This window comes from Mesoplodon mirus (assembly GCF_964341445.2).
Source record: "Mesoplodon mirus genome assembly, chromosome: 10".
Taxonomy (NCBI): Eukaryota; Metazoa; Chordata; class Mammalia; order Artiodactyla; family Ziphiidae; genus Mesoplodon; species Mesoplodon mirus.
The window spans coordinates 34,390,532-34,415,435 of NC_138986.1; the positions used below are offsets into that span (position 1 = coordinate 34,390,532).

At 35.0% G+C, this 24,904-nt stretch overlaps 1 protein-coding gene across 4 annotated transcripts in view; it reads left to right on the top strand.

Moving 5' to 3' along the window:
- Nucleotides 1-24,904, top strand: part of PTPRK (protein tyrosine phosphatase receptor type K) — a 572,360-nt gene that overhangs the window by 510,327 nt on the left and 37,129 nt on the right. For 2 of the 4 annotated variants that reach the window (XM_082633381.1, XM_082633383.1), the window contains exon 14: nt 18,865-19,003. In XM_082633381.1, the coding sequence (XP_082489507.1) occupies nt 18,865-19,003 (139 nt within the window). The remainder of the gene's footprint in view (nt 1-18,864; nt 19,004-24,904) is intronic. The other 2 variants (XM_082633382.1, XM_082633384.1) reach the window with 1 other exon arrangement.

Here is a 24,904-nt window from a genome sequence, read left to right on the forward strand (position 1 = left end):
CTTCTTTGAAACAATAATTTTTATTCTGGGTAGCTATTTAAAATAACCAATTTCAAGTATAAATCTTGCCCCTTTTCAGTCATTCAAATCCTTAAGAAATAAATATTATGTGTCTTATAGTAACTATCCTTTTTACTAAGAAAAGATCATCTTTCTTCTTTATAATTTGACTGGGGAAGCAAAGTCATATAGTCAGAACTACTTTGCCCAAAGTAGAGAACAAGCTTAATTAATTGAACAGTTATTGAACCTCAGCCATATGAAAGTCTCTTCAGCAACATATGGATGGATAGGGATGGGGATCAGGTCAAAGAACCTCCATTCTAAGTAAGACAGTCCTTGCCTTTAAGGAGCCCACAGTGTAATGGGGAAAATATATGTATATTTAATGAAGTATGAAACAAGGAATAATCCAGACTTTTTTTAAAAGACTGAGATTCTAATTTTAAAAAGATTTTTTTTAAAAAGAAGACCATGAGATTTTCATATATGAAGTGGTAATTTGTTACCAGAGCAAGTGGTGGAAGCGTCATGGAAAAGATGGATTTGAGATAGACACTGAAGGAACAAAGGAGATTGGACTTGCAGCAAAGGAATAGAGCAGGACTGCAGCTGGAGATGCAATGAGTTTGGAACATGTGAAGAAGCGAGAGGAATTAGGGTATATACTTCTTTCATTATATTAAGGGCTTTGTGAAAATAAGGTTGGAGTATATGAATGATTCTCATACCTTTTCCAAATATAGCCCTTCAGCTCTTGAGAAACAGCTATTATGACTGCATTGTGTTATCTTACCTGATTTAAAGGAAGGACCATTTTGGTACATGTACACATAGAATAATAAAGTTTTGAAGCACATCACAGGCCCTTCTCTAGCTACTGTGTGTATGAGTATGTGTAGAATGTGGAGAGGTTCTGTTAGCAATAACAACAAATAACTAAACAGTGGGAATGAAAAGAAGCAGACCTGTGACAAGCACTGTCAAAGGTGGCAAATTGTCATCTTTGTCTTCTCTGTTCCCTGCCACTCAGCACCATCACTTTGATTTCTTTCCCTTGGGATTCTTTTGATTACCTACCACGTTTATCTTGAAAAATATTCTTTAAAACACATTAGAAAGTATACAGATTTTAATAGGCTGAATAATGGCCACCTAAAACTATCAGGTCCTGATCTCTGGAACCTATAAATGTTACCTCATAAGGAAAAAGAATATCTGCAGATATAATTAAGTTAAGGATCTTGACCAGAGGATTATCCTGTATTAACTGGATGGGCCCTAATCCAATCATGTGTATATTATAAGAAAGAGGCAAAAGAAAACTTGACACCCAGAAGAGAAGACAACAGGACCACAGAGACAGAGGTTGGAGTGATGTGATGCTAACAGCTGCCAAAGCTGGAAAAGCCAAGGATGGTCTTCTCCCTTAGAGCCTTTGGAGGGAGAATAAACAGGCCAATACTTTGATTTTGGCCCAGTTATACTGTTTTTGGACCTCTGATCCCCAGAACTGTAAGAGAATAAATGGGTGTTGTCTTAAGCCACCAAGTTTGGGTAAATTTGTTACAGAGACAGTTGGAAACGAATATGTAGATAGAAATTTATTTTATGAACTTTTCTCTTAGGTGTAGCTGTTTAGTTGGCATTTTATCTTTTTTGAGCAAGGATATAACCAGTGTTTTCTAAACTACAAACCATTGATTTTCATCTTTATTTAAATGTGTTTATGTAGTCTATCTCTATAAGGTAGGACAATTTAGCAAAGATTTATAAGAATATCTTGTCTCCTTTGAGGTTCAGCTTAGATAACTTTGATATTACAAAAGTTGGAGAAAACAATCTGTCTGAATCAGAGACTTTGGATTAAGAATTTATAGAAACTAATGCAGAAAAACAAAACTTGGCCTCATAGGGAAAGAATGTCTTATGCAAATCTTTGTTGTTAGCCAAGTTCACATACCCAGAATACAAAACTCTGTTTCAATGTTTGTTGGGGATTTGGAAATAGCTTGAGATAATCTAATTTAAAAGGGCTGGTAAATTCCTTTAGCTTTGTAGAATTTATTCCATATATGTCAGAGATATGCTTGTTGCACTGCAAAATAAACTAGCACTGTGTGGCCTTCCTTGAAAAGGTAAATATTGCTGTTACATTTTATTCTTTCATATTCATTTTATTGGTACATGCTAATGACTGCAAAAATGTAGTGATAATATTGCAGAGTCTACTGGTAAATTCTTGGAATTATCATAGATCAGTTCAAATGTAGCTCTAATTTTATGTACTACAAAACTATTAAATTATTAATTTCCATTCCTGCTACTGAATTTATATTTATTGTAAAAGCAAACATATAATAGTAACCATTAATATTTTCTTTTCACTTAAAAAATGTACTGGGTAGACAAGAGGATTCATAAGATTGTGGTTTGCTGATGCCATAGCAACATAGTCTTATATTGAGAACATCGTCTGTTACATTGCAAGTAGTTGTGGTCATGTGCTTAGAATCGACTTTCAGTTGCTAAAGTACATGGTGACATGATAGGATATGATTTATCCAGATGTTTACACAGCTGTAACAAAGAAATATTTTAGTGCGTTCATATGGCGTGAAATGTTATGTATTTAAAGGATTGAGTTACTGTTATGACTTGGAATATTTAAGTAGCTTTGAACTTCATGAGTAGGTTCAATGACTGTTTTGAAAACAAAAATATGGATGGACAGAGACTAAAATCTCTGAATTATCTGATTGCCCTAGAGGTGTTCTCTGATTGCAAAAATAAGAGATTAAATGGTTCTATTTTAAAATATACTACTTGAGAAGTGATTGTTTCTTTGTGTTTATCATATTTTTGAAAAGAATACTTCCCAGAAGAGTTTTAGTAGTAAACCATAGCAAAATATAGAACGTTCAAACACGCTGGAGGCAAATTCAGTGCTGGAAATAATATGAATGGTAGTGTATTACTCAGAGTTCTCCAGAGAGATGGAGCCAATAAGAAGTTAGTAGGGAAGGGCTACAGAACACATGAATGGGTCTGAGGTTGTCTGGTCCTCTCTAAAGAGGGGTACTGGTTTCAATATACACGTTTAAGTCATGCAGATTCCCAAGTGAATGGTAACCACTGATCTCTGATAGAAACTCCCTGCCCTCCTCTCAGTTCTTTTTTTTTTTTTTTTTTGTGGTAAGCGGGCCTCTCACTGTTGTGGCCTCTCCCGTTGTGGGGCACAGGCTCCGGACACGCAGGCTCAGCGGCCATGGCTCACGGGCCCAGCCGCTCCACGGCATGTGGGATCTTCCCGGACCGGGGCACGAACCCGTGTCCCCTGCATCGGCAGGTGGACTCCCAACCACTGTGCCACCAGGGAAGCCCAACTCTCAGTTCTTAATTGGAATGCTAGTATAGCTGGGCACCCTCTCTGTTCCTGTCCAGAGGTGGGTCTCTTCACTTAGCCATGCAGAACAGTAAAATATGTTTATTCTTACCATGGTGTGCTGCATAAAATTGCCTGTAAATTCTCTGATAAATTCTAGTAGTTTTCAGAGATTAGTTAAAATTAGTAATTCTAGCTTCATACCCTATTAAAATAACACTTTTTTAAACTTGATACTCAATTTATACATTTATTGTATTGCAAACATAATAGGGAATCATTAATCTTGTCTTTTTCGTTAAAAATGTTACTGGAAAACAAGAGGATTTATAAGATCATAGTTTGCTGATCTATTTTAAAAGCCAACTGGCTTTCCAGATCCAAGGAAATGGAGCAAATCAGGCCAATCCCTTCCCACCCATGTACCCACCCCATTTTGTTCCACCAGATTAAATGGTTCAAACTGCAAGCAACATGGTTATTCAAGGTCTTGTCCTGAAGGAAGACTGTAATGGTGAAGAAGGGATAAATAGGGGAATTATAGCTGACTTAAGTATACTTAGTTCCTTTACCATCAGTGAGAAGCATCCTTCTATACTTAGACCTTCCACAAGAGGTTTCCTTTAAGGACACCTCTCCTTCCTTCCCCATTCTTTCCTTCTTAAAGCTACCCTGAGAGTCTTCAGACTCTCATGCCTTCTTTTAGAAACCATCAAGTGTGCCCTCAGAAGAATGTGTCACACTTGGCATCCTTCTTTCCTGCTACAAAATGAAGCCCTCAGTCATTAGCCAGATGTTCTATTTCTTCAGGTCTATGAGGCAGGTTAGAGGACGTTGAGAAGGTAAATTCAGGTGGATTATGATATGACTGCAGGAACCTAATTCCAGTGCAGTTTCCCTTCCAGGGAGAGTTGTGTCATGGTTGGTTCCTTTTATGAAATCCCCTGTGATATAAGGATACCTTGCAAAGAGAAGAATATTTTTTTCTTTGAACACAGCACAGTTGAAACCCAGGATTGAATTTGTCGCCTATCGGCATGTTTTGGGGCTCATCATTTAGAATAATCAGACCTACTCATTCCCACTATCCATTGGTAGCAGGTAAACATGTCCATGACTGAGCAAATAGTTTGCACTACCTGGGAACTGCCTGTTCACAAGTGAATTCACACTCCTTGTCAAGGCTCATTCATTTTGCTACCAGAGAGGGATGGGGCCAGCTGTCTTGTGTCGATTTGGATTGAATTCCTTTTAATTCTGTGTCCACTTCTAATGAAAGAGTAGTGGGTGGAATTTTGCCAGTTCACCCCTTATAAATGCAGCTTGGAAATCACAGGTGCAACATGGGTGTGCAGGTGAGAGTGGAGAGCTTGTGTGAGGCACACACACACAGATGCACACACACTACTGCTCTTGTTTTCTGCAGACTCAAGACTAAGCTGTTGGAGAAATCTCCCAGATCTAATATGATATGGAAAAGAGATGTGAAGCAAACCGAGTGAACCTTTTCTAGAGGAAATGAAAGGAAAAGAAGTTGAAAGAAGGAAATGAAAGAGTTAAAACAGACACAATCTTTATTCTTGCAAAATTGAAGGGATTATTATGCTGCAAAAACCAATAAGAAAAACAGAGTAGAGCCTATGATTTTACCTGATTTTTTGCTTGTAATTTCACCTTGTTCTTTGTCAAGGCAATTAGAAATCAATCTTCAGTTAAGAATCTTGGAATAATTGTTAATATGCACATGATGTTATTAGTAATAATTTATTGACTATCTTTAATGATCACAGTTCCTCAAGTTATACTTCGTTGTTTAGATTTTAATCTTTGCTTTACCTCTGTTGCCCTTTTCCTGGCTTCTGCTGATCCCACTATTGAGTTCAACAGGTAAGAGAAGTTCAGTATTCTTAAAGAAGAACAGTGTATTGAGGATGGGATTTTATGAAGAAAGTGTTTTATCTCTGTGTCAGAGCATGTTGGTTTATGTAGTGATCTCCAGTACTTAAGGTTAGACAGGATCTAACACATCATCTACCAAGTGTGTATAAACCTTGTAGAAGAGCACAATTTTCCTTTGAAACGTTGGGCTTTCTATATCCCCAAAATATAAAAACGTATTAGGCTGGGGGGGACTGAAAAAGAAATATGCTTATAAAATCCAAGGCTCAGAGAAGCCCATGAAAAAGAGCAAGTTCACACTGAGGTTAATGGAAGAGTTGTGGTTCAGCATTGTCCAAGAAGAGCAGATCTGCCAGCGAGTACTGAGGACTGGGAACCCAGCTGTGGGACCTGGTGATACTGGGGGACAGTGCCTCAGAGATCTCTTCAGAATAAATGACATTTTTCTTTTTCCTCATAAGCTAGGAGTCCTTGACAGTAGCAGGACTCATTTGGAGTGAGGCGCTTAGAAACCAGCTTTAAGGAATTCAAAACAGAAAGTGGAAGAAGTATGTGAACAGTGGATTCAGTGAGCTTGGAGGTAATTGAAAAGGCAAATATACTAAAGGTCAAAGAAAAATGAGGCCACTTGTTTGAGGGCTCTGAGAATTAGATCTTAAGGGAAGAAAAGTAAGGGACCAACAGTTGGGATGGCAAACAGGCAAAAAGACAAAACAAACAAAACAAAAAACCCACCGTGGTTTAAAAATTAGCCACAGTGGAATATAAAGCGAGGATAAAAGAGAAGAGGATATTTCTCAGGGTATGGGAGAGCTGAAGCCACCACTGATGGGCATCCTTCTTCTGAGAGTGAATTTATACCAAATACATACCTTTTAAAATAATAGGCAAAAGGGTTAGGTAGCCTATTTGCATTTACTCTATAAAACTCTTGTCTCCCAAACAGTGTCGTGCAGATTATTGGTGGTTAAATCTCTAACTCATGTGAGGGATTTGGAGATCAAGTATTTCCTGAATCCCTACTATTTGCTAGAGAGAGAGAGAGATGCTGGTGTATACCCTCAAAGAAGAAAAGATATGGAAAACACATATAGGAAACAAACCGTGATGAACTTTCTTTAAGATTATCTCATTTGCTCCTTAGAATATGTATGAAAGAGTATTATTGCCCCATTTCATAAAAGAAACTGATATTCGGGCTTCCCTGGTGGCGCTGTGTTTGAGAGTCCGCCTGCCGATGCAGGGGACACGGGTTCGTGCCCCGGTCCGGGAGGATCCCACATGCCGCGGAGCGGCTGGCCCTGTGAGCCATGGCCGCTGAGCCTGCGTGTCCGGAGCCGTGCTCCGCAACGGGAGAGGCCACAACAGTGAGAGTCCCGCGTACCGCAAAAAAAAAAAAAAAAGAAAAGAAACTGATATTCAAAGAAGATGTCTAATTTCTCCCGAGTTCATATAATCAGTGAATGTTAACCTTGCTCCTCCCAAAGCTCCACCCTACCTCTATTAGGCTGTGATTTACAGTACAGGTAAGAAACAGAATCTATAAGGGCATAGGAATTCAGAAGAGGATGAGATTGAAGAACAGAGGAAGCCTTCACTGAGGAGATAGAAATTTTCTATTGAAGGAGTCCTGTTTAGACAAGGGGAGGGCTTTGAGTGTTAAAAAAAAGCTTATTATCTAGAAGTGTACAAAATGTAATTGATTAAAGTACCTTGGATTTAAGTGTTTGCTAGATATTTTGAGAGGTAGAAATTGTGAAATATACCCAGGACTTAGATAACTTTAGACCATCAAGAACCATTTAAAAATGTGGCTCCTAACTGTTCGCTCACAGCCAAAAGATATTTTAGGATTAAAACCAATCTCAAGTCCTAAAACATTTATTAATAATTTAGACTTTATACTAAATTATCTTAGAAAAGCTGGAACTCAAATAAAATCACTTTAATCTGTCTCCTCTTACAATATTAGGCAGGCTATAATTTAGTAAATAAACACCTGTGAAAATTGCACTGCAATCTCTATTATTATGATTTAAACCATGTTGCATGCTCTCCTGAGATATGCCAGATTCATGAATTTTCCAAGGCTTGGTGGAAAATGACCTGCTGAAAATGAAAGTGGGATTCATAACTAAAAGCAGCCATAAAGCAGCTAATCTTAACCCCATTTTACAAATAACGAAAATGGAAATAGGTTAAAGGTAGGTCATATTTATTTTAGATTACATCACATCCTTATCACATCCACATTTGAGCACTAATAAAGGTTTTCTTTGGTTTCTGTTTCTTTCTCTATTATTTCAAATTATATTACATTCAAGTGTGTGTGTGTGTGTGTGTGTACACACGTGCATGTGTGTGTTTCCTGTTTGTGCTCTAAATGACATATTGGGATGACTGGCCCAGATCTGGCATTCTGAGTTCTGTGCCAACAAAAATGTCAAGTGCATTTGCCTTTTAATTAAATGCAGTGCCTGGATTTTAATATTCCAGATTTTTCCCTGAAGAAGAGACTTTCCTGATCTTGTAGTTTATAAGAGAAAAAAAAAACCACTGACATTATCATGAAGCTTTCTTCCCTCAACAACACCAGATGTCTACATTATCACTTTATAAACATTTCACTTTAAGGTTCAGGTTTAGTTGTTCTGTAGTCTACTTTTATAAACACTGTGTGTGGATACGTGATCCAGCGTTGTTTGTTTTGATTTATTCCTCTTATTTCTCAGTAATCTTCAGCTGAATCTACTTTATTCTTAATAGGCCACTACTACTTGGATGTCCTACACGTAATAATTAGTATATGGAAAGTGTAGTTCCTTATCATTTACACTTTCCTTTCCACTTCCTGTACCTTTGGCATAAATGTTAGCCAGCTCATTATTCCCCAGGGTCATAGCATTATGTTATTGGTCTTCTTATTTTTTTACTTCCCCAAGTTAATTTTAATTCACTCTATTGTTACTCTTTGATCACCTGTATTACTTGAGGTTTAAAAAAAAAACCTTTTTTTAGGGCTTCCCTGGTGGCGCAGTGGTTGAGAGTCCGCCTGCCGATGCAGGGGACACGGGTTCGTGCCCCGGTCCGGGAGGATCCCACATGCCACGGAGCGGCTGGGCCAGTGAGCCATGGCCGCTGGGCCTGCACGTCCGGAGCCTGTGCTCCGCAACGGGAGAGGCCACAACAGTGAGAGGCCCACATACCACAAAAATAAAAAATAAAATAATAAATAAATAAATAAAAACCTTTTTTAAAAAAATCAGGTAGACAGCTCTATAATCTCTGAACCCCCTTTAATACCTAGTACAGAGAAAAGGTATTCAAAACATTTTGCTACTGATATGGTACACTCTTCCTTTTCTCAGTAAAAAGCCACACTATCTACCTCCAGGTTTTGTTCAGAGAGATCGTCCCTCACCTTTGAATCTAAAGAGGTCACCGTGGTCTTCTGCCTCATCCCCTATTTTAATTCCCAGTGTATAACTTCTCACTATCAGATGATGCTTATTTACTTGCGTCTCATCTGCTTCACAACACAGGGATGTAAATTGCCTGAGAGCAGAGATATTCTCTGTCTTGCTCAATGGTGAATCTTCAGAGCTTAGAACTGTGCCAGCTACATGCCAGGGACAACAGTTAATTCATTTATTAATGAAAGGAAGGAAAACCATGCCTTCTTCATGGATTTAAGATTCCATTCATCCATCTATCTACTCATGACTGATTTTTTCTAGAAAGGATTTGTTTTGACTGCCAATTTATTTGTATTTTCATCTCTCCAATTTTACTCCTTTCTTATGTTTAAGTAGTGATTGAAGTTGATACCTCTCTGATCTGTTTCTCTCACTCTCTCGCTCTTTGAGTTCACAGTGGCAAAAAATTTTCCTAAAATAGGTGGCTAATCACATTTCTCCCAAGTGAAAGTGCTAGATAGGAGTCAGGAAGCATGAACTATATTTTTAATTGTGTCAATAACTAATACTGTGACCATGAAAAAGCCATTCCCCTCTTCTGAGTTTTTTCCTTGTCTAAAAATCAGAGTTGGACTTTGATGTTGAATAATTCTAAGAAATGTTTTAGGATGTCAACAAACCAGATACAGTTTTATGCCCCTATTCAGGACCCCCGGTTGTTCCTCTTTTTAGTACTTGGCATATTCTGCTAATAAGTACAATTATTTAAGTACTATCATTTTGCTTCTAGATTATATACTCTGTAAAGGAAGTGCGTTTGTTCATCTTTCTGGTTTTTAGCCTAATACCGTCTTTTGTACCCCTGAGGTATTCAACAAATATGGGATGTGATAAAGAGTAATGTTAATAACTCTGTATTTTTAGAAATTAGACTTCTCTACATTTGATGCTGTTTATTTGAACACGTATTAGCTATGGTTCCAAAATCTAGATTTGGTAAAAAGAGTTTCTTCTGAATTTAATTATGTTTTATTTAATTATTACACTTACTGAGACCTTATGTACCAAGTATTGTCCTAAGGACTTTATGTATTTTAGCACATGTCATCTTTCCATCGACCTAGAACCTAGGTTATCTTTATCATTTCTATTTTACTGATAAGAAAACTTAGGAATGCTGTGGTTAAATAACTTACTCAAGATTACCCAGCTAGTGAGTGGCAGAGCGGGGACTGAAACCCAGATCTATTGTTTTGTTATAACAAGAATATAGAGCTGGTACTTTTGAGGGGTGCAGAGATGGTCCAAGCCCTATGTCACCTCATTGTTACTGGCAGAAGCTGATGCAAGTTCTCTTTTTTAGATGAAAGCATGATCAATTTAGGTCTGCAGGATTCTCACAGACTAACATAAAGCAATTAACTCACAATCAAAGGTCCCCAAGCATTCATGAAAGTAATTCACTGTGAGGGATAGCAGAAAAAACAGACCTTAATTCCCAAAGGACTGCAGGGATTAGGATTGTCAGGTTCAGAATACAAAAGAGCTAAGAGCTGTGTACAAAATATTTAAAGAAACAAAAGTGCAAATCATAAAGATTAGCAAGATACTATCAGGAGTTACTAAACAAAGAACCATTTGCAAAGAACCAAATGGAACTTTTAGGAAGAGAAGCACAATTGTTCAAATTGAAAAATAAGTCTTTGGCTGTGACTGGACTACTTTGACAGCAGCTTTAACAGAAGTGAAGGGATCATTTATCAGCTGGACTTTAATCTGAAGAAGTTACCCGTAGCAAAACATAAAGATCAGTCAAGATACTTCAGAGGAAGAGGACTAGGCATGGAAACATACCCATCGTATATTATAACATACTATGGAGCTATAGTACTTAAAACAATGTTATGTCAGTACAGAATATTGCCTCTTGGGAAATATGGAAAATCTGGAAACTGAATTCCTCCATTTATATAATTTGGATATAGGACAGAAGTGGTTTTGTAGATCATTGGATCAATTGAAAACTTGTCCACAGATAACTGGATATTTATGTGAGGTGGAGGGGCCTGAAATACCTTCCTACTGTATATTATACTCAGAAAGCAATTCCAGATAGAGCTAGGGTTAAATATGAAATATACAGTTTTAAAACTTTTAGAGAAAAAAGAAGATACTGTTTTTATGAATTCAAATAAATGATTAATATATTTGACTCCACTAAAATTAAGAACTGCTATTCATCAAGATACTATATTTAAAGTGAAAGAAATGTCACCCACTAGAAGGTATTTGCAACACTTATAACTGACAAAGGATTAGTGTCCCTACATAAACTATTACTATAAACATATAAGAAAAAGATGAAACCCAAATGGAAAAAATGGGTCAAAGTTGTACACCAAGCATTTCAGAAAAGAAGTACGTATAAATATTTCAAATAAGTATCTCAAAGATGATTTTAGTAATCAAATGCATATTAGATATCATTTTCTAGCACTAAATTGGCAAAAATTACGAAAGTCTGATAATACAAAGTTTTAAGATGTAATTTAAACAGAGTTTACGTACACTGCTATGGGTATGTTAAATCAGTAACAATTTGACATTATCTTGTAAGGAGGAATATTTGCAATCATATAATAGTTGCAGTCAAAATCTGCTGGATGCCATCCAAGGGAGCACAGTTTGCCAAACCCTGGAATAGATCGAGGAGTATTTCAGTATTGGGGGAATGGCTGATGCTTTTAACTGATTCGGGTTGTAAGATACCCTAAAGCAGTGGTCCCCAACCTTTGTGACACCAGGGACTGGTTTCGTGGAATACAATTTTTCCACGGACGGGGTGGGGTGACGTGTTGGTTTAAGAGGTAATGCAAGCAATGGGGAGCAGCAGTTGAAGCTTCACTCCCTCGCCTGCAGATCACCTCCTGCTGGGCGGCCCAGGTGGGTTGGGGGCCCCTGCCCTAAAGTGATTGTCAGTAGATGAGATTGAAAAAGTTGATTAGAGCCTCATATTGAAAGGCCTTACATGCCATACCAAGAGCATTTGCCATTCCTCTTGAATGGAAAGCCATTAAAGGAGTCATTTAATCACATTTTCATCTTAGAAAACTCATTTTGGTGGCAATATAGTGGATAAATCTGAGGAGGCCTACATGGGAAGCAGAAAGGCTCAGTGAAGGGCCTCCCTGGTGGCGCAGTGGTTGAGAGTCCGCCTGCCGATGCAGGGGATACGGGTTCGTGCCCCGGTCTGGGAGGATCCCATATGGCGCGGAGCGGCTGGGCCCGTGAGCCATGGCCGCTGAGCCTATGCGTCCGGAGCCTGTGCTCCGCAACGGGAGAGGCCACAACAGTGAGAGGCCCGCGTACAGCAAAAAAAAAAAAAAAAAAAAAAAAGAAAGGCTCAGTGAAAAAGCAGGATGACTGGGTCTTGATCTGAGGCAGTTAGAAGATGGAATGGAGAATTAAGGACAGATTTCGGAGATAACTTGGTAGACAGACTCCACTGTGTTTAAGAGGTAAGAGAACACACTAAGTCTCTACTTCACCCAATTAAATAAATTGAAATGGGAAGCTTAATGGAAAATCCATATGTAAAATTAAATATTTGCCTTTCATTAAATTACTGTGAAATAAAAAATAATATTTTACATGGTTTTTGACTTTTAAGTCCATTCCTGAAATGTGATACTTATTTCTTTTGGTTTTTCAAAAAGTATTTCTATTATTTCTTCAGGATTTTATATAGCATTTTGAACTATGGTTTTAAAAACAAATTCAGAGAATCTAAGACTACAAAAAGTTGCCTTAAGTAGTGTGAAATTAAGTTTAATTATTTGTAATATTAATCTATACTTTAATTTCATAGTTGTTTAAAGCCTCCATAGACTTCTGCACTGTTATTTTCCACATCAGAAATTTTCAGATAATACCCATATCTTTATTAAACAAGAACAAAAATTATATTCTAGTTATTATTTAAAGAAAATGTGTGACATATAGCTGTTTTCCCTTTTCACCAATATAAAACTCTGATAGACCCTGTGTTTTATTCAATAATCTAAGACAAGTTTCATAAGATCATATGACATGATGAAACAAGTGACTTCAAAAAAATCACTGAGTTAAATAATGCATGCTTCAAGATGCCCTTAAGGCTTAGACATCCACTGCGGCAAACTATTTAATTAATAACATGCACGTTACAAAACTCATCATTATATATTTATACAATAGACTGCTAAGATTTTTTTAAAACTTTTTCAGTAATGTCAGTTCCCCTATACATAATTTTTAATTTTTATATGATGAGCCCAAAGGGCTAACATCTAGGCCATCTCTACCCAGGGCAGCAGCATCTACTTCTGCTCTCCACTACAAGTTTATAAAAAATATTTCAGTTTATAAAAAATATTTCCCATCATTATGTCACTTACTATTTCTAAAAGCTATATAGCATAGGCACTGTTATTATTTTTACTTTTTGATGAGATATTAACTCTAAGAGATGCTAACTTGCTATTGCCAGACAACAAATAAGAGAAGGAACTAAGAATTAAAATAGAGTCTTGCTGATATCAAATCTCCTGTACTTCGCATGATGCTGGAATTTCCCTGCACTTGGGTTTGGTGGTAGATGTGGCAGATGGTAGAAAAGGTTAGCCTTGTGAAGGAATGGCTAGCAGAAGGGGTCGAAATTTCTAGAGGCAATTTAGAAATACATGTACCAAGTTCGTCTTATGCCAACACCCAAAAAAACAAGATATGTGTCTGGTCAAATATATCCTTGTGTTTTTTTAAAAAGACAACTGATTTTCTTTATGCCATTGCAATCAACCATAGGCAGGTTTAGTTTTATTCTTTCATTTATTCAACCAATACTATGTACTGTTGCTCCTTTCCAGGTCCTACTGGATATAAAATGGTAAGCAAAATAAACATGGTCCCTGCTTTAATGAACTTTATTTTAACAGCAGTGGGAAGCCGTTGGAGGGTTCTAATTAGTGGAGTGACATGGTACAGTCTTAGTCTATGTGCTACAATGTTGGTTTTGATGTGGATTAGGCTTAGAGAATGCAGTCAGGGAGATAAGACTGGTGGCAGCTGTATAATTTGGGTGAAGGATGATGTTGACCGGAGTTAAGGCAGTAGCAGTGGGGATGGAAAAAGTAGAGACAGGAGATATTTAGGAAGTAGTAGTACTTTGCAACGAATTGTATGAGGAAAAAAAAGGTCAAGTGATCATACATGCCAGTTTGCCCAGGACAATTCTAGTTTTTGCCTTTTGTCCTGTCATAATTATTAAGAGTATCCCCCTTTACTTTCAAAAGCATTCCAGTTTGGATGATAAATTATATGTTAATCCTAGAGATAAGGAGAGGAGGATTCAAGAATGATGCTCAGGTTTCTGGCTTGAACACTGTGTAGAAAGTTGTGTCATTTTCTGAAAGGTGACACACTAGGGGAAGAACCGGTTTGAGGGTAAGATTATAAGTTCAGATTTGGATATAGTGTGTTGAAGATGACTTTCCTACATTGAGGTGAGGACATATAACAAGAATCAGATGACTATATGGGTCAGCAGTTCAGGTTGGAGACCTTAGTTAGAGATATGTGAATACGGTATCTCTCTCTCTCTCAAAATATCTTATTGTATGTACCCTTCTTCTTGCAGTGATGTGAGATGATAAAATGCCTACCTGGTGAGATGAAGTGAGGTAAATGACATAAGCATTGTGTCCTAGTGTTAGGCTACTATTGACCTTCTAATGATGTATCAGAAGTAGGATCATCTGCTTCAGGTGATCCTGAATCATGGAGCCATGATGAAGTCGATGGTTGGATGTCAGGAGCAAATGACGTGATGGTTGGGTATCCTGGGTGGGAAGGATTGGGATGGTGCAAGATTTCATCATGCTACTCAGAACAGTATGCAAGTTAAATTTTATGAAGTGTTAATTTCTGGAATTTTCCATTTAATATTTTTGGACCACAGTTTACCACAGGTAACTGGAACTATGGAAGGTGAAACTGGTTAAGGGGGGACTACTGTGTATTGATTTGAGGGAGACCAGCATGGATGGCAACTGAAGTGACAGAAGTAGATGAAATTACCAAGCCAGAAAGTATGGAAAACTGTATCAAGAGGTTCAAGTTGTTGCTGAGGAACTCAAAGCAGCACCCAGTTTTAAGGGAAGCAAGGGAGGGACTCACAAAGGAGATCTGGAAAGGAAAAGCTAGAGTCATAGGAAAACTGGGAGATGGCCAAGTAATGGAAGCCCTAGGAAAGGAGTGTTTCAAGGGGAGAGTGGATAGCAATGTCAGATGCTATCAAGAGGCTGCATGAAATAAGAAAAGTTGTACATTGAACTCACTAACCAGTAAGTCATTAGAGATGGTGGTGATGGTGGGTTGGTGGCATTGGGAGACATAAGCCTGATTATAGGATTTTAAGTAATGATTGGAAAGTGAGTGTGAACAATTTTTCAGAATTATAACTGAAGAGGAAAGAAAGCATTAGTGAAATACCTGGAGAATATGCAGAATTTGCAGGCCATGATGTCTCTAAAGCCGCTGTGAGATCACCTAATATATTGTACTTAGAGGCTTCTATCTCTAATATCCATCATGTAGATGGATTGCATTTGTATGATTGCAGCTATTATGTAATTTTAATTTTTAAATTTATGTATTTTTAGGTATCTGTATATTTTTTACCTAAATGTTTTAGGTAAATTCTTTTTAAGTAGTGGGAGCAAGGACACAATTTATAAAGTTGCTTTAACTATTTTTGCCCAAAAAAATGCATCTCATAAATTTGCTCCATAAAAATAAAATACTGCCTTAGTTTTTTTTCCCACTGTCCAAAATATTATGCTGCTCTAGGCTTCAGAACACTGGGAACTCTTTGAATATTCTTTGGCAGATAAAAAAGGTAAAGATTTATGGCAAAGGAAAGCATTTCTGAAAAAGGTGCTCCACATTGCCTTTGTGCACGTGCATAAATTATAAACGGGGCTCAGGGGTGCAGTCACTATAATAGCTTTTTGCTCTCTTTGAAGAAAATAGAAAATGCTCACTTAGGGGCTACTGCTTGTGTTTCCATTAATGAATCTTCTAAGGTTGAATGATTTTAAATAGGATATTTATGTTCCTTGGTTTAGCAGGGCAAGAAGTGGGAGAAATACATGTGATTAAGGTATCTAATGTAATAAATTTATACAGACATTTAATAAAAATGCTGTTAGTAATAATAATAATAATAAGTCATAGCTAAAGACTTTGAGGAGGATTCACAATCAAGGGAAAACAACCACCAAATCATACGTTCCTGGAGAATTTGATTAGCCTTCAGTGCTCAAGATTTATAATGATTTGAAGCATTGACAAACAACTCTTTTGCACCAGAGTTGTAATCATGACAAACAAGCAATCTTACCCAACTCAAATGAATGAACTTGGTGTTTTTTTCTTTCTTAACCCCTTGGTAAATATTAATTGAAGTCCATTGTTTTACAAGTACATATATTCTATGACTTTAAAGTAGTAATACTGTTTTACATAATAGATTATAAATGTTTCACTACTTTGCACCCTGAATACACCTGTAAGGTTATCAGTATCCTTGGTCAGAAATTTACTTTTAGATTTGGCTTTTCTTTTCTGTAAATATGTTTAGATTAATTTATTAGCAAATCTATATTATTTAATGAGATTTTTAAAAAATTCTTCATCTTCTGTATTTGAAATTGTTTAGTCATCACCTACATGTCACTTTTGTTATATAATAATTAATCACAGTTAGTATTAAGGCTGGATGATTCGTGATGATAGTCCATTTTGCACCTGTGTATATTGTGAGGGTTGTCTGCTTCTGGTGGAGCTTAGCAGTTCTGAAGATTCTTATGAAATATAACATATGCTACTTACAGCATAATATCTTTATAAAGTTATTCCATAATAGCATGTGTTTAATTGAATTAAAATGTTATATTAAAAATATATTTACCTCACTGAACAAGAAATAATCTTACAAAGACTTTCAGAAAGTTTAATTCTGTGAGTTAAGTCAGAAAATCACAATGCGATCATTATCGTTACCCTTTGAAAGGCACACGTAGCACAGAAACTTATGAGCATAAGCTTTAAATAGTGAATAATGATGATTCGTTGCATGCCCTAAAGTTTTTTCTAGAGAGTTCTACATCAAACATTTCCTCCCTATTTCAAGCAGTAACTGTGTCAAACCAATCCAATTTGAGAATTACAAACAATAAATATATTCTTTTTAGCTTTATATCCAACTTTGAAATATACTCCCCCAGTTTTTATTGAATATATATGTATACGTACATAAATACACACATACATTTATACATACACACACACTGATATATGTATGTATTTCTAAAGTTGCTCTTGGGAAAGAAGAGATCTCCATTATATTTAATGCATGTTTTTATGAATTGAAACATAATATGTAGTTTGAAATGTGGTAAGCATTGAACTACCTCTATTTGAGATTGGAAATTCCTTGAAGCCTGGATATAATGGAAAGTGTCAAGTCAGAAAAGAAAACTCCCTTGCTTACCAGAAGAAACAAACTGAAGGCTTGTTTTTCTTTCTTGAGAATTATGGTTACCAAATACTGGTCCATGGGGATTTTATCCTATCCCATTGAAATAGATAAATTAAGACAGTTATAGTGAGTTATTTTCCAAAGTTAACTGTGTTCTCTCTAACACTTTTCTTCAAACTATGGTTCCTACTGGTTTACCTTTAAATCGCCATTTTATGAAATGATGCTGATATTAGATATATTAGTTCTTTTTAATTTCCTACTTGGAAAAATTAAAAGTTAATGACCTTGTGTCCATCCCCTTTGGGAGGAAACTGTGGCTGGTTGGAAAACTGAAGCGGATATTTAAATGTGCAGAACTGGAGGTGAAAGCAGAGGTTGGGGGTAAAGAAGCCAAGAGAGAGAAGCTAAAGAAGAAAAGATTGGAATGTAGAAAAATGGGTAATTTTAAAAGGGAATTATCAAATTATCCATTAGGAAGGTCTGAGGTTGGATTTAGGGATCCTTTTGTTTGTTCATTCAGCCATCATCTCTTGACACTGATGGCTGCTTTAAGACAGTTTCCCAAATGTGCCTAATTCTAAGAATCACCTGTCCTCTGTCATACAGATTCTTAGCAAGAGGGGCCTTGGATCTGGAAACATTGAGAAATGGCTGCTTTAGAAGATAGAAGATATGTTAGATTTTTGTCTCTGTTCTTGAGCAATTTCTAATCTGTCCTATATCTCTAAGCCTCCGGTTTTTTAATCTGTAAAATGTAGATAATAATGCTTTCCTTGCCAGTTTTCAAGGCAAATGAGGTAAAAGGGAGATGTATTCCAAGGGTTACTGGAGCTTGTAAATTGAGTAGGATTTATAATATTAGTTGTGTATGTATGTGGAGGATGGTGGTGGCTTTGAGAAAGAAAGAAAGTGAGGCGATTACAAAGAATTAAAAAAAAAAAATTTCATCTTCTCAAAGTTCTGTTTCCCAAGTTTATTACCTGGCTTTTATTTGTTAAGAGAATGTGAAATATTCCTTAATGAATCTGTTTTCCTTTGCTTATTCTTGTCTTCCTCCAAACTAACTGTTTATTTCAAATCTTTTTTACCACATCATAAACTCACACCTCCAGCACTTAGACTAGGCATTTATTTAACCTAACCCTTTGTGTCCCAGACAAATGCCGTTGACACTGCTTTAAAGGCCCAAGCACAACACCTTGCATTTTAGTGGAGAAGTGATTATTGAATGAAGTGATAAAAGAATGAATCTCTAAATTTGACCCTGTCTCTTTCCACTGTACTATTTGCTAAAAATCCTGTGTTCTTACTTTTAAGGATACTTGGAGAAAAACAGTTCACCATTCCCTTTGATAGTTATTTCTAAGTTTTTATTTTTTTATGTTAACAAAATCTCTCTTCAAAAGTTTCCCTTTACCATAAGTCTCTCATGCTGGAGTTTAGCATGCTACTGTATTTATATTTTCAGGTTATCTTTATTCAAATAAAATAAGTTGTCTTTTTGTGGTAAGCTTACCTGGGAATAATTTTCCTTTCTGTGATAGTTAGCTGCTTTCAGTAACTTATTTTTCTGATTCATTTAGCAGCAGCAACAGAAGAACCAGAAGTGATTCCAGACCCAGCCAAGCAGACAGACAGAGTGGTGAAAATAGCAGGAATCAGTGCTGGGATTTTGGTGTTCGTCCTTCTGCTCCTGGTTGTCATATTAATTGTAAAGAAGAGGTAAGACCTGATCTTGTTCTGTCCCTCCCACTCACCATATGTCACTGTCACGAGTTTTGAAGCACTTTTTTGTTTCCCTGAGTGATTTTAAATTAGAACACACAACAAGAATTGAATTTTAACAACATTGCCAGCATCTGGGTCTGTTTCTTATGCTTTGTAAATAAATTCTTATTGGTTATTTACAGTTTAATTTTGGATATAAAATATACTTTTTGTCAATTTAACCTTGAAATTAATGTATGAATTTAAATTCCTCAAACGCTTGAGTTATTAACGTATCTTATGTTTTGAAGCATTATGTATTGCGAATGGCAAAATAAGAGTTTATTATGATATTTGGGTTATGGTCTATGAATTATTTTGTACTCTTACTCTGTTTTTCTAAAAGTTGGCTACAAATAAGATAAGAAGAATATGGGTGTTATTTTACAAAATTGTATATTAATATTCACTGACTAAATATTTCAGCACTTTAATATGAAGTCAATTTTTTTAAATTGAGCATTAGTCTTTTATACTATATCAACCAATATCGCCATCTTCTGGAATTATATGAAGATATTAAGACCTACAGGAATTTAAATTGAATTCTATTTGGGAGATTAAGGTATACTTCTACCAGAAAACATTTCAAATACAGTTTTTATAACTTGAACTTTTTCCTATTCCATAAAGTGTCATTATATGTAAGGCATTGTTTTAGAAATTAATACAACTCTCCAATCTTTCCAATCGTATGTTTTAAATAATATTAAAATTTGGAAGGATTTAAAAACAAATCTTTACAGAGTATAGTCCTAAAATACTTTGGTGTACAGAAGAAGTGTTTGTCATTCATTAATTATATTGAATATAATAAAAGATGTTGCTTACATTATATTAAATCATATAATGTACTATTTTGATTGTTATTTTGTACTCAAAATAAATCATTAATAATATAGATAAGACTCATACTACATGTTTAATGATTCCATGAGAGTTTATTTTAATGTATTGCCTCTTTACAATTATCCCCTGGAGATATATATGTTGGAGAAGACACATCTGCATTAGAAACATTAGGTATGCATTGTAGTGTTTTGTGTTAAATTAGCTACATACGTGCTTTCCCCAATAGTGCTTTCTCTTTTTGCTGCTGTCTACCTCTGTGGTTGGAAAATACATCATATTTGAGACAGGAAGATTTAAGTATTTTACTAACACAAATTTGCCAATCAAGATCAATAAAATCTTTGAATATAACTTTCAGATCTTATGTTTCTATTTAGTTTAAATTTATATTTGGAGAGTTAAACTAAACAGTTTAGAGAGTTAATTAAACTTTGCTTTAGAGTTAAAATTATCTCAGCCACTTCAGATTGGATATGAAAACATAAAAATGGCCTCTGGTTATGTCTTCACTCAGTTAGAATTGGGTTAAACTTACTGATTTTATTGGTTAATTATTTGAAAACACTTATTATTGTAGCCTTTCTTATCTGTGGCCGTCTGTTTTAAAAATAACCAAAAAATTGAAACATAAATTTTCTAAAGTACAACAAAACAATCTCTAAGCATGATTTTTTTTGTGTGGGTAAAATGCTCTGACAGCTCTCTAAAATTGCCTAATGCATCAAATTCTTTTTCTGGTTCATATTTTAAATGGTTGGATAAATGAGCCTTTCTATTAAAATGTTTAATGTTTGAGTTTTTATAATTATGCTTTAATTGATTGTCTTCTACTAGAAAGTATGCTAGGGCTTTTGTTTCTCTTCCTCATCACTACCTCTAGGACTAGAAAAGTTGCAATTTTATAGATAGATGAAGTTACATGTTTAGATATATTACCTTCTAGTGTATAATATAACTAAGAATCCCTTACTTACCTAAGAAACTTTGTAATGACTTTTAGTTGTATGTAGTGTGTCACACATATATTGTGTATGACAATCACAAATATGTTTATTATACATACACAAAAGCATAGATACATAACAGTATTGGTTAGTATCAAAGTTAACAATTTTAGTATATAATGTAGTTTCCCTACATTATATACTAATACACAAATTTATAATAAAAATAATGAAAAAGCAAATTATTTTAGCCCCTTAGGTTCTTTATTTTTGTGGGAAATTGTTAAGATTCTCAAGACTTTATCCCTCACTGGGAATAGTATATGTAGGTATATTTCTCATGTTGAAAAAAAAAATCTGTGTATTTTTGGTTGTTGTATAAAGAAATGGTTTGGAATTTAATTTAGTAAAATTCTACAGCTAAGGGTATATATAAAGTAAGTTTTTAGGCTAAGAAAAGGGATATGCATCTTTCAAAATGCAATGTCATTTTAATTTAATCACTGTTGAATTATTTCCAAATGTATGCCATTTTTTCATTGGTTATGTATTATTTTAAATTTGCAGCATGAATACATTAATAATTCCAAACATAAATTTGAAATTATGCTTCAGTACAGTAAATGTTTGTGTGTGATATCATGGTCACATACATCTACTGTAGAAATATCTTTGTGCATATATAGTGTATGGTGCATATGTATATTCACATAATATATGTATGTACCTGTGTATTAATAACATATAATGACTTATTTATAGAAATTTAGGTGTCATTCTGCATATATTCTATATTAACCTAATAGATCTTTATGTTTTGTATCTAAAAAAAAATAGTCAATTTAGTGTAGAAGTTCTATACACAGCTGTTCCATCTGTCATGACATTTAGATGGTAATGGATGATATTATGCTTAACTGCATGTTGAAAATACACAATCCATTTAATTTTTCAATTTTTTTGGCTAAAAAAAGTCAGCATGTTATTTTTTCCAAATTATGTATTTTATATTTTATTTTCTATTGCGTATCTGTTTAATTGCATGGCAAAAGATATCTAACCAATGCATGAGCAAATTGAAATACAAACCAAAAAAACATGAATTTTATTTTATTTTATTTTATTTTTTAACGCACATTTTTCTGCTTTATTGAATGTGACAGAGTCACGCTTTTCATTCACCATTGCTTCTCTTTTTCCACTGTCTGTGATTTGCTTGCCAGGAGGAGCTACTATTCTTACTCCTACTACCTGTAAGTAGAAAATGGGTGATATATGACTTTACATGTGTTAAAGATGCAGTATCCCTTTTCAAAAAAATAAATAAATAAAACCCAAACCAAAAAACAGAATGTTTGCAATTTTGGTGACATTTCAAAAAATATGTTTTCCTGGACTCTAAAACTATAAAGTTTACCTATTAACCTATTTTGTTAATCTTTTTAAAAAGGGATATTGTATTTCTGTATGTTCAGCTACTTTTAATTTTTATTTACAGTTTTCCATAAGTAGCCATAGTCTACAGCCTAAAGCATCATTTATTTACTTAAGTCAAACCTGTACCTTATCAATGTGATGTTTCACTATCTGGTAAAGTAGAGATAGGGTTTGTAATTAATTCACTAATACCTATCTTTACATAACACTTATGTTTGACAAAATGAGCCAAGTGATGTATTCATAGAAGAACATTCAAAGTGCCTTCACAGAATGTGAATCAGGTCAGGTCTTACTGTGATAACATCTCTCTCCATATTTCCAGGAATCCAGGATGGGTTATAACTTCGGAACACCTTTTGGGCTGCTAAAAGCATAATGTTGCAGTGACAAAGAAATAAAAAATTCTTTTTAGAGAAGAAATTTTGAGTTTGTTTATTATGACTTAAATAGGAAAATGATTTTGTAAAACCAAGACCAAAAAGAGAAGTAGAAAACCTGTCAACCTGCACAAAACACACCTAGGTGTCACATATCTCCTTTTGTCCTCCAGTTTTAGCTCTTCCTATGCTTAGGTATGAAATGCTACTTTGGATGACGAAGGCGAGTATTGTCCGCTCTATTTTACTAATCATTTTCAGTTTAAATTCCAGGGTATTCATCCAGTCCAAAGGAATGATACAACAAAGTTTTCTTGGTCTTTGCTTGATCAGTATTTGATCCACCAAATTTTGAGACTTAAGGATGGTGATTAAGTACTTTTGGGGCATATATCCCACAATATTATTTCACTAGGTAAATTTAAGCTAGCTTTACTAAAACTTTTGGTAAGAGTCTCAATGACTATAACGGAATTCTGCCAACATTTTAAATATTATAAACATTTGGTTTCTTAAAATCTGCTAAAATAAGCAGGTGTAAACTAGCAGTACTCCTAGCTTATTTTGATGAATCATAATATCCTTGTTAAATCATGTTTGATGAAGCCAAAGGTAATTAAATGTACCATTTCATACAATGATGGAGCACTTTTCCTCTTTATAGCCCACCCATATATCCACCTGCAGAAGTTTATGCTGTTGGCTGCTTTGATAATGGAAGTCATTTGCACATCTGTCAAACTCAAGGAGTTGCAAAATGATTTGCTTAACTGTCCTGAAGTGTACATTATATATGCTGGTTGTTCAGAGAGAGACAAAGAGTCAAACATGCAGGAATCAATAAATGTTTAATTATGAGAACATCAATAAGCTTACCATTAGCCATCCACTTATCTATAATGTTAGAATGGGATTGCCTTTTTAGTTGATATGTAGCATTTCTATATTCTAGACTATGTAGTAGGTTTTGATACTGTCATTGTAATACTTAGGGTTACTGGCATTATCAATCATAATTAGAAAAAATGCCACAGACATATATTTTTTAAACCTGCTTAAATAGATGTAGCGAAGCTACTATGAATTAGACATTTTTAAAATAAAACTAGAAATAAAATAGAGTAAAACTTAAAAGAAAACCAGGTGTGATCTTTGAACTAAAATTCATTGGCATCATCATAGTAAACTGTCAGTTCTTGATCAAAACACTTAACTCTAATGCTGATTTTTATTTCTTTTGTAATAACCTGAATTAAAGCCTACCTCACAGGGTTGTTGTGAGGATTAAGGTATAAGAACTGAGGTGATAGTATACAGTTGGCAGATATTAACAAAGGTTATATATATTCACCCATAATTTGTCCATTAACAAAGGTTTGTGAATCTGAAAAGTCCTTCAGTGCCATGAAAACTTCTACCTGTCATGCATTTGACAAGTTCATTACTTCTTATTTTTCCTCAATCATAAAATATGTTTAAATTTTATGTTTAAAGTAAAGCCTCAAAATTTAAACATCTTTTCCACTTGCCTTGAACTATCCATCTTCAAATTTTTTACATTATTTTTAATCCAAATTTCAAGTTGTCTTATTTTTATCCACTTCAATCTCTCAAATTTTTTGAGGAATAAATTCATCCTTTCTTCTTATCCAAGAAACAAAGATTGAAAGTTATTTCTTAAACTATTTTTTTAAACTTTAAAATGGCAAAACATTTGTGCTACATTCATATTATTCTCAAATTTATAACAACTAATGTTTAACTCCTAGAGCAGTGGGTGCTTCATATTACAGTACACTTGGTAATGTGGCAATTTAAAAAAAAAGTGAGTAACTGGATATAGTATAAGAGCTTAGGCCTTGGAACCAGGTCATTCTTTACTGCTTATTAGATTAATAACCTTGGGCAAGTTATTTAACTTGTCTGAGCCTGAGTGAGCTCATCTATACAATTAGAATTCTCATGGCTTTTTCAGTTCATTGATCTGAGAATTAATTGAGTTAACAAATGACAAGTGCCAAGCATATACCAGACCTAATTCACCCATTCAACAAGTATTTATTGAGTGTTTGCTATATGACAGACACTGCTCTAAGTGCTAGGGATATACAGATGGTTCTTCCCTTCATGGAACATACAGTGGGGAAAACAATTAAAAGGATACTCACAATAATGTGATGAGTGTTATTATAGGCAGAAAACATGTTGCTATAAAAATACCTACCAGGGAAACCTAACCTGAG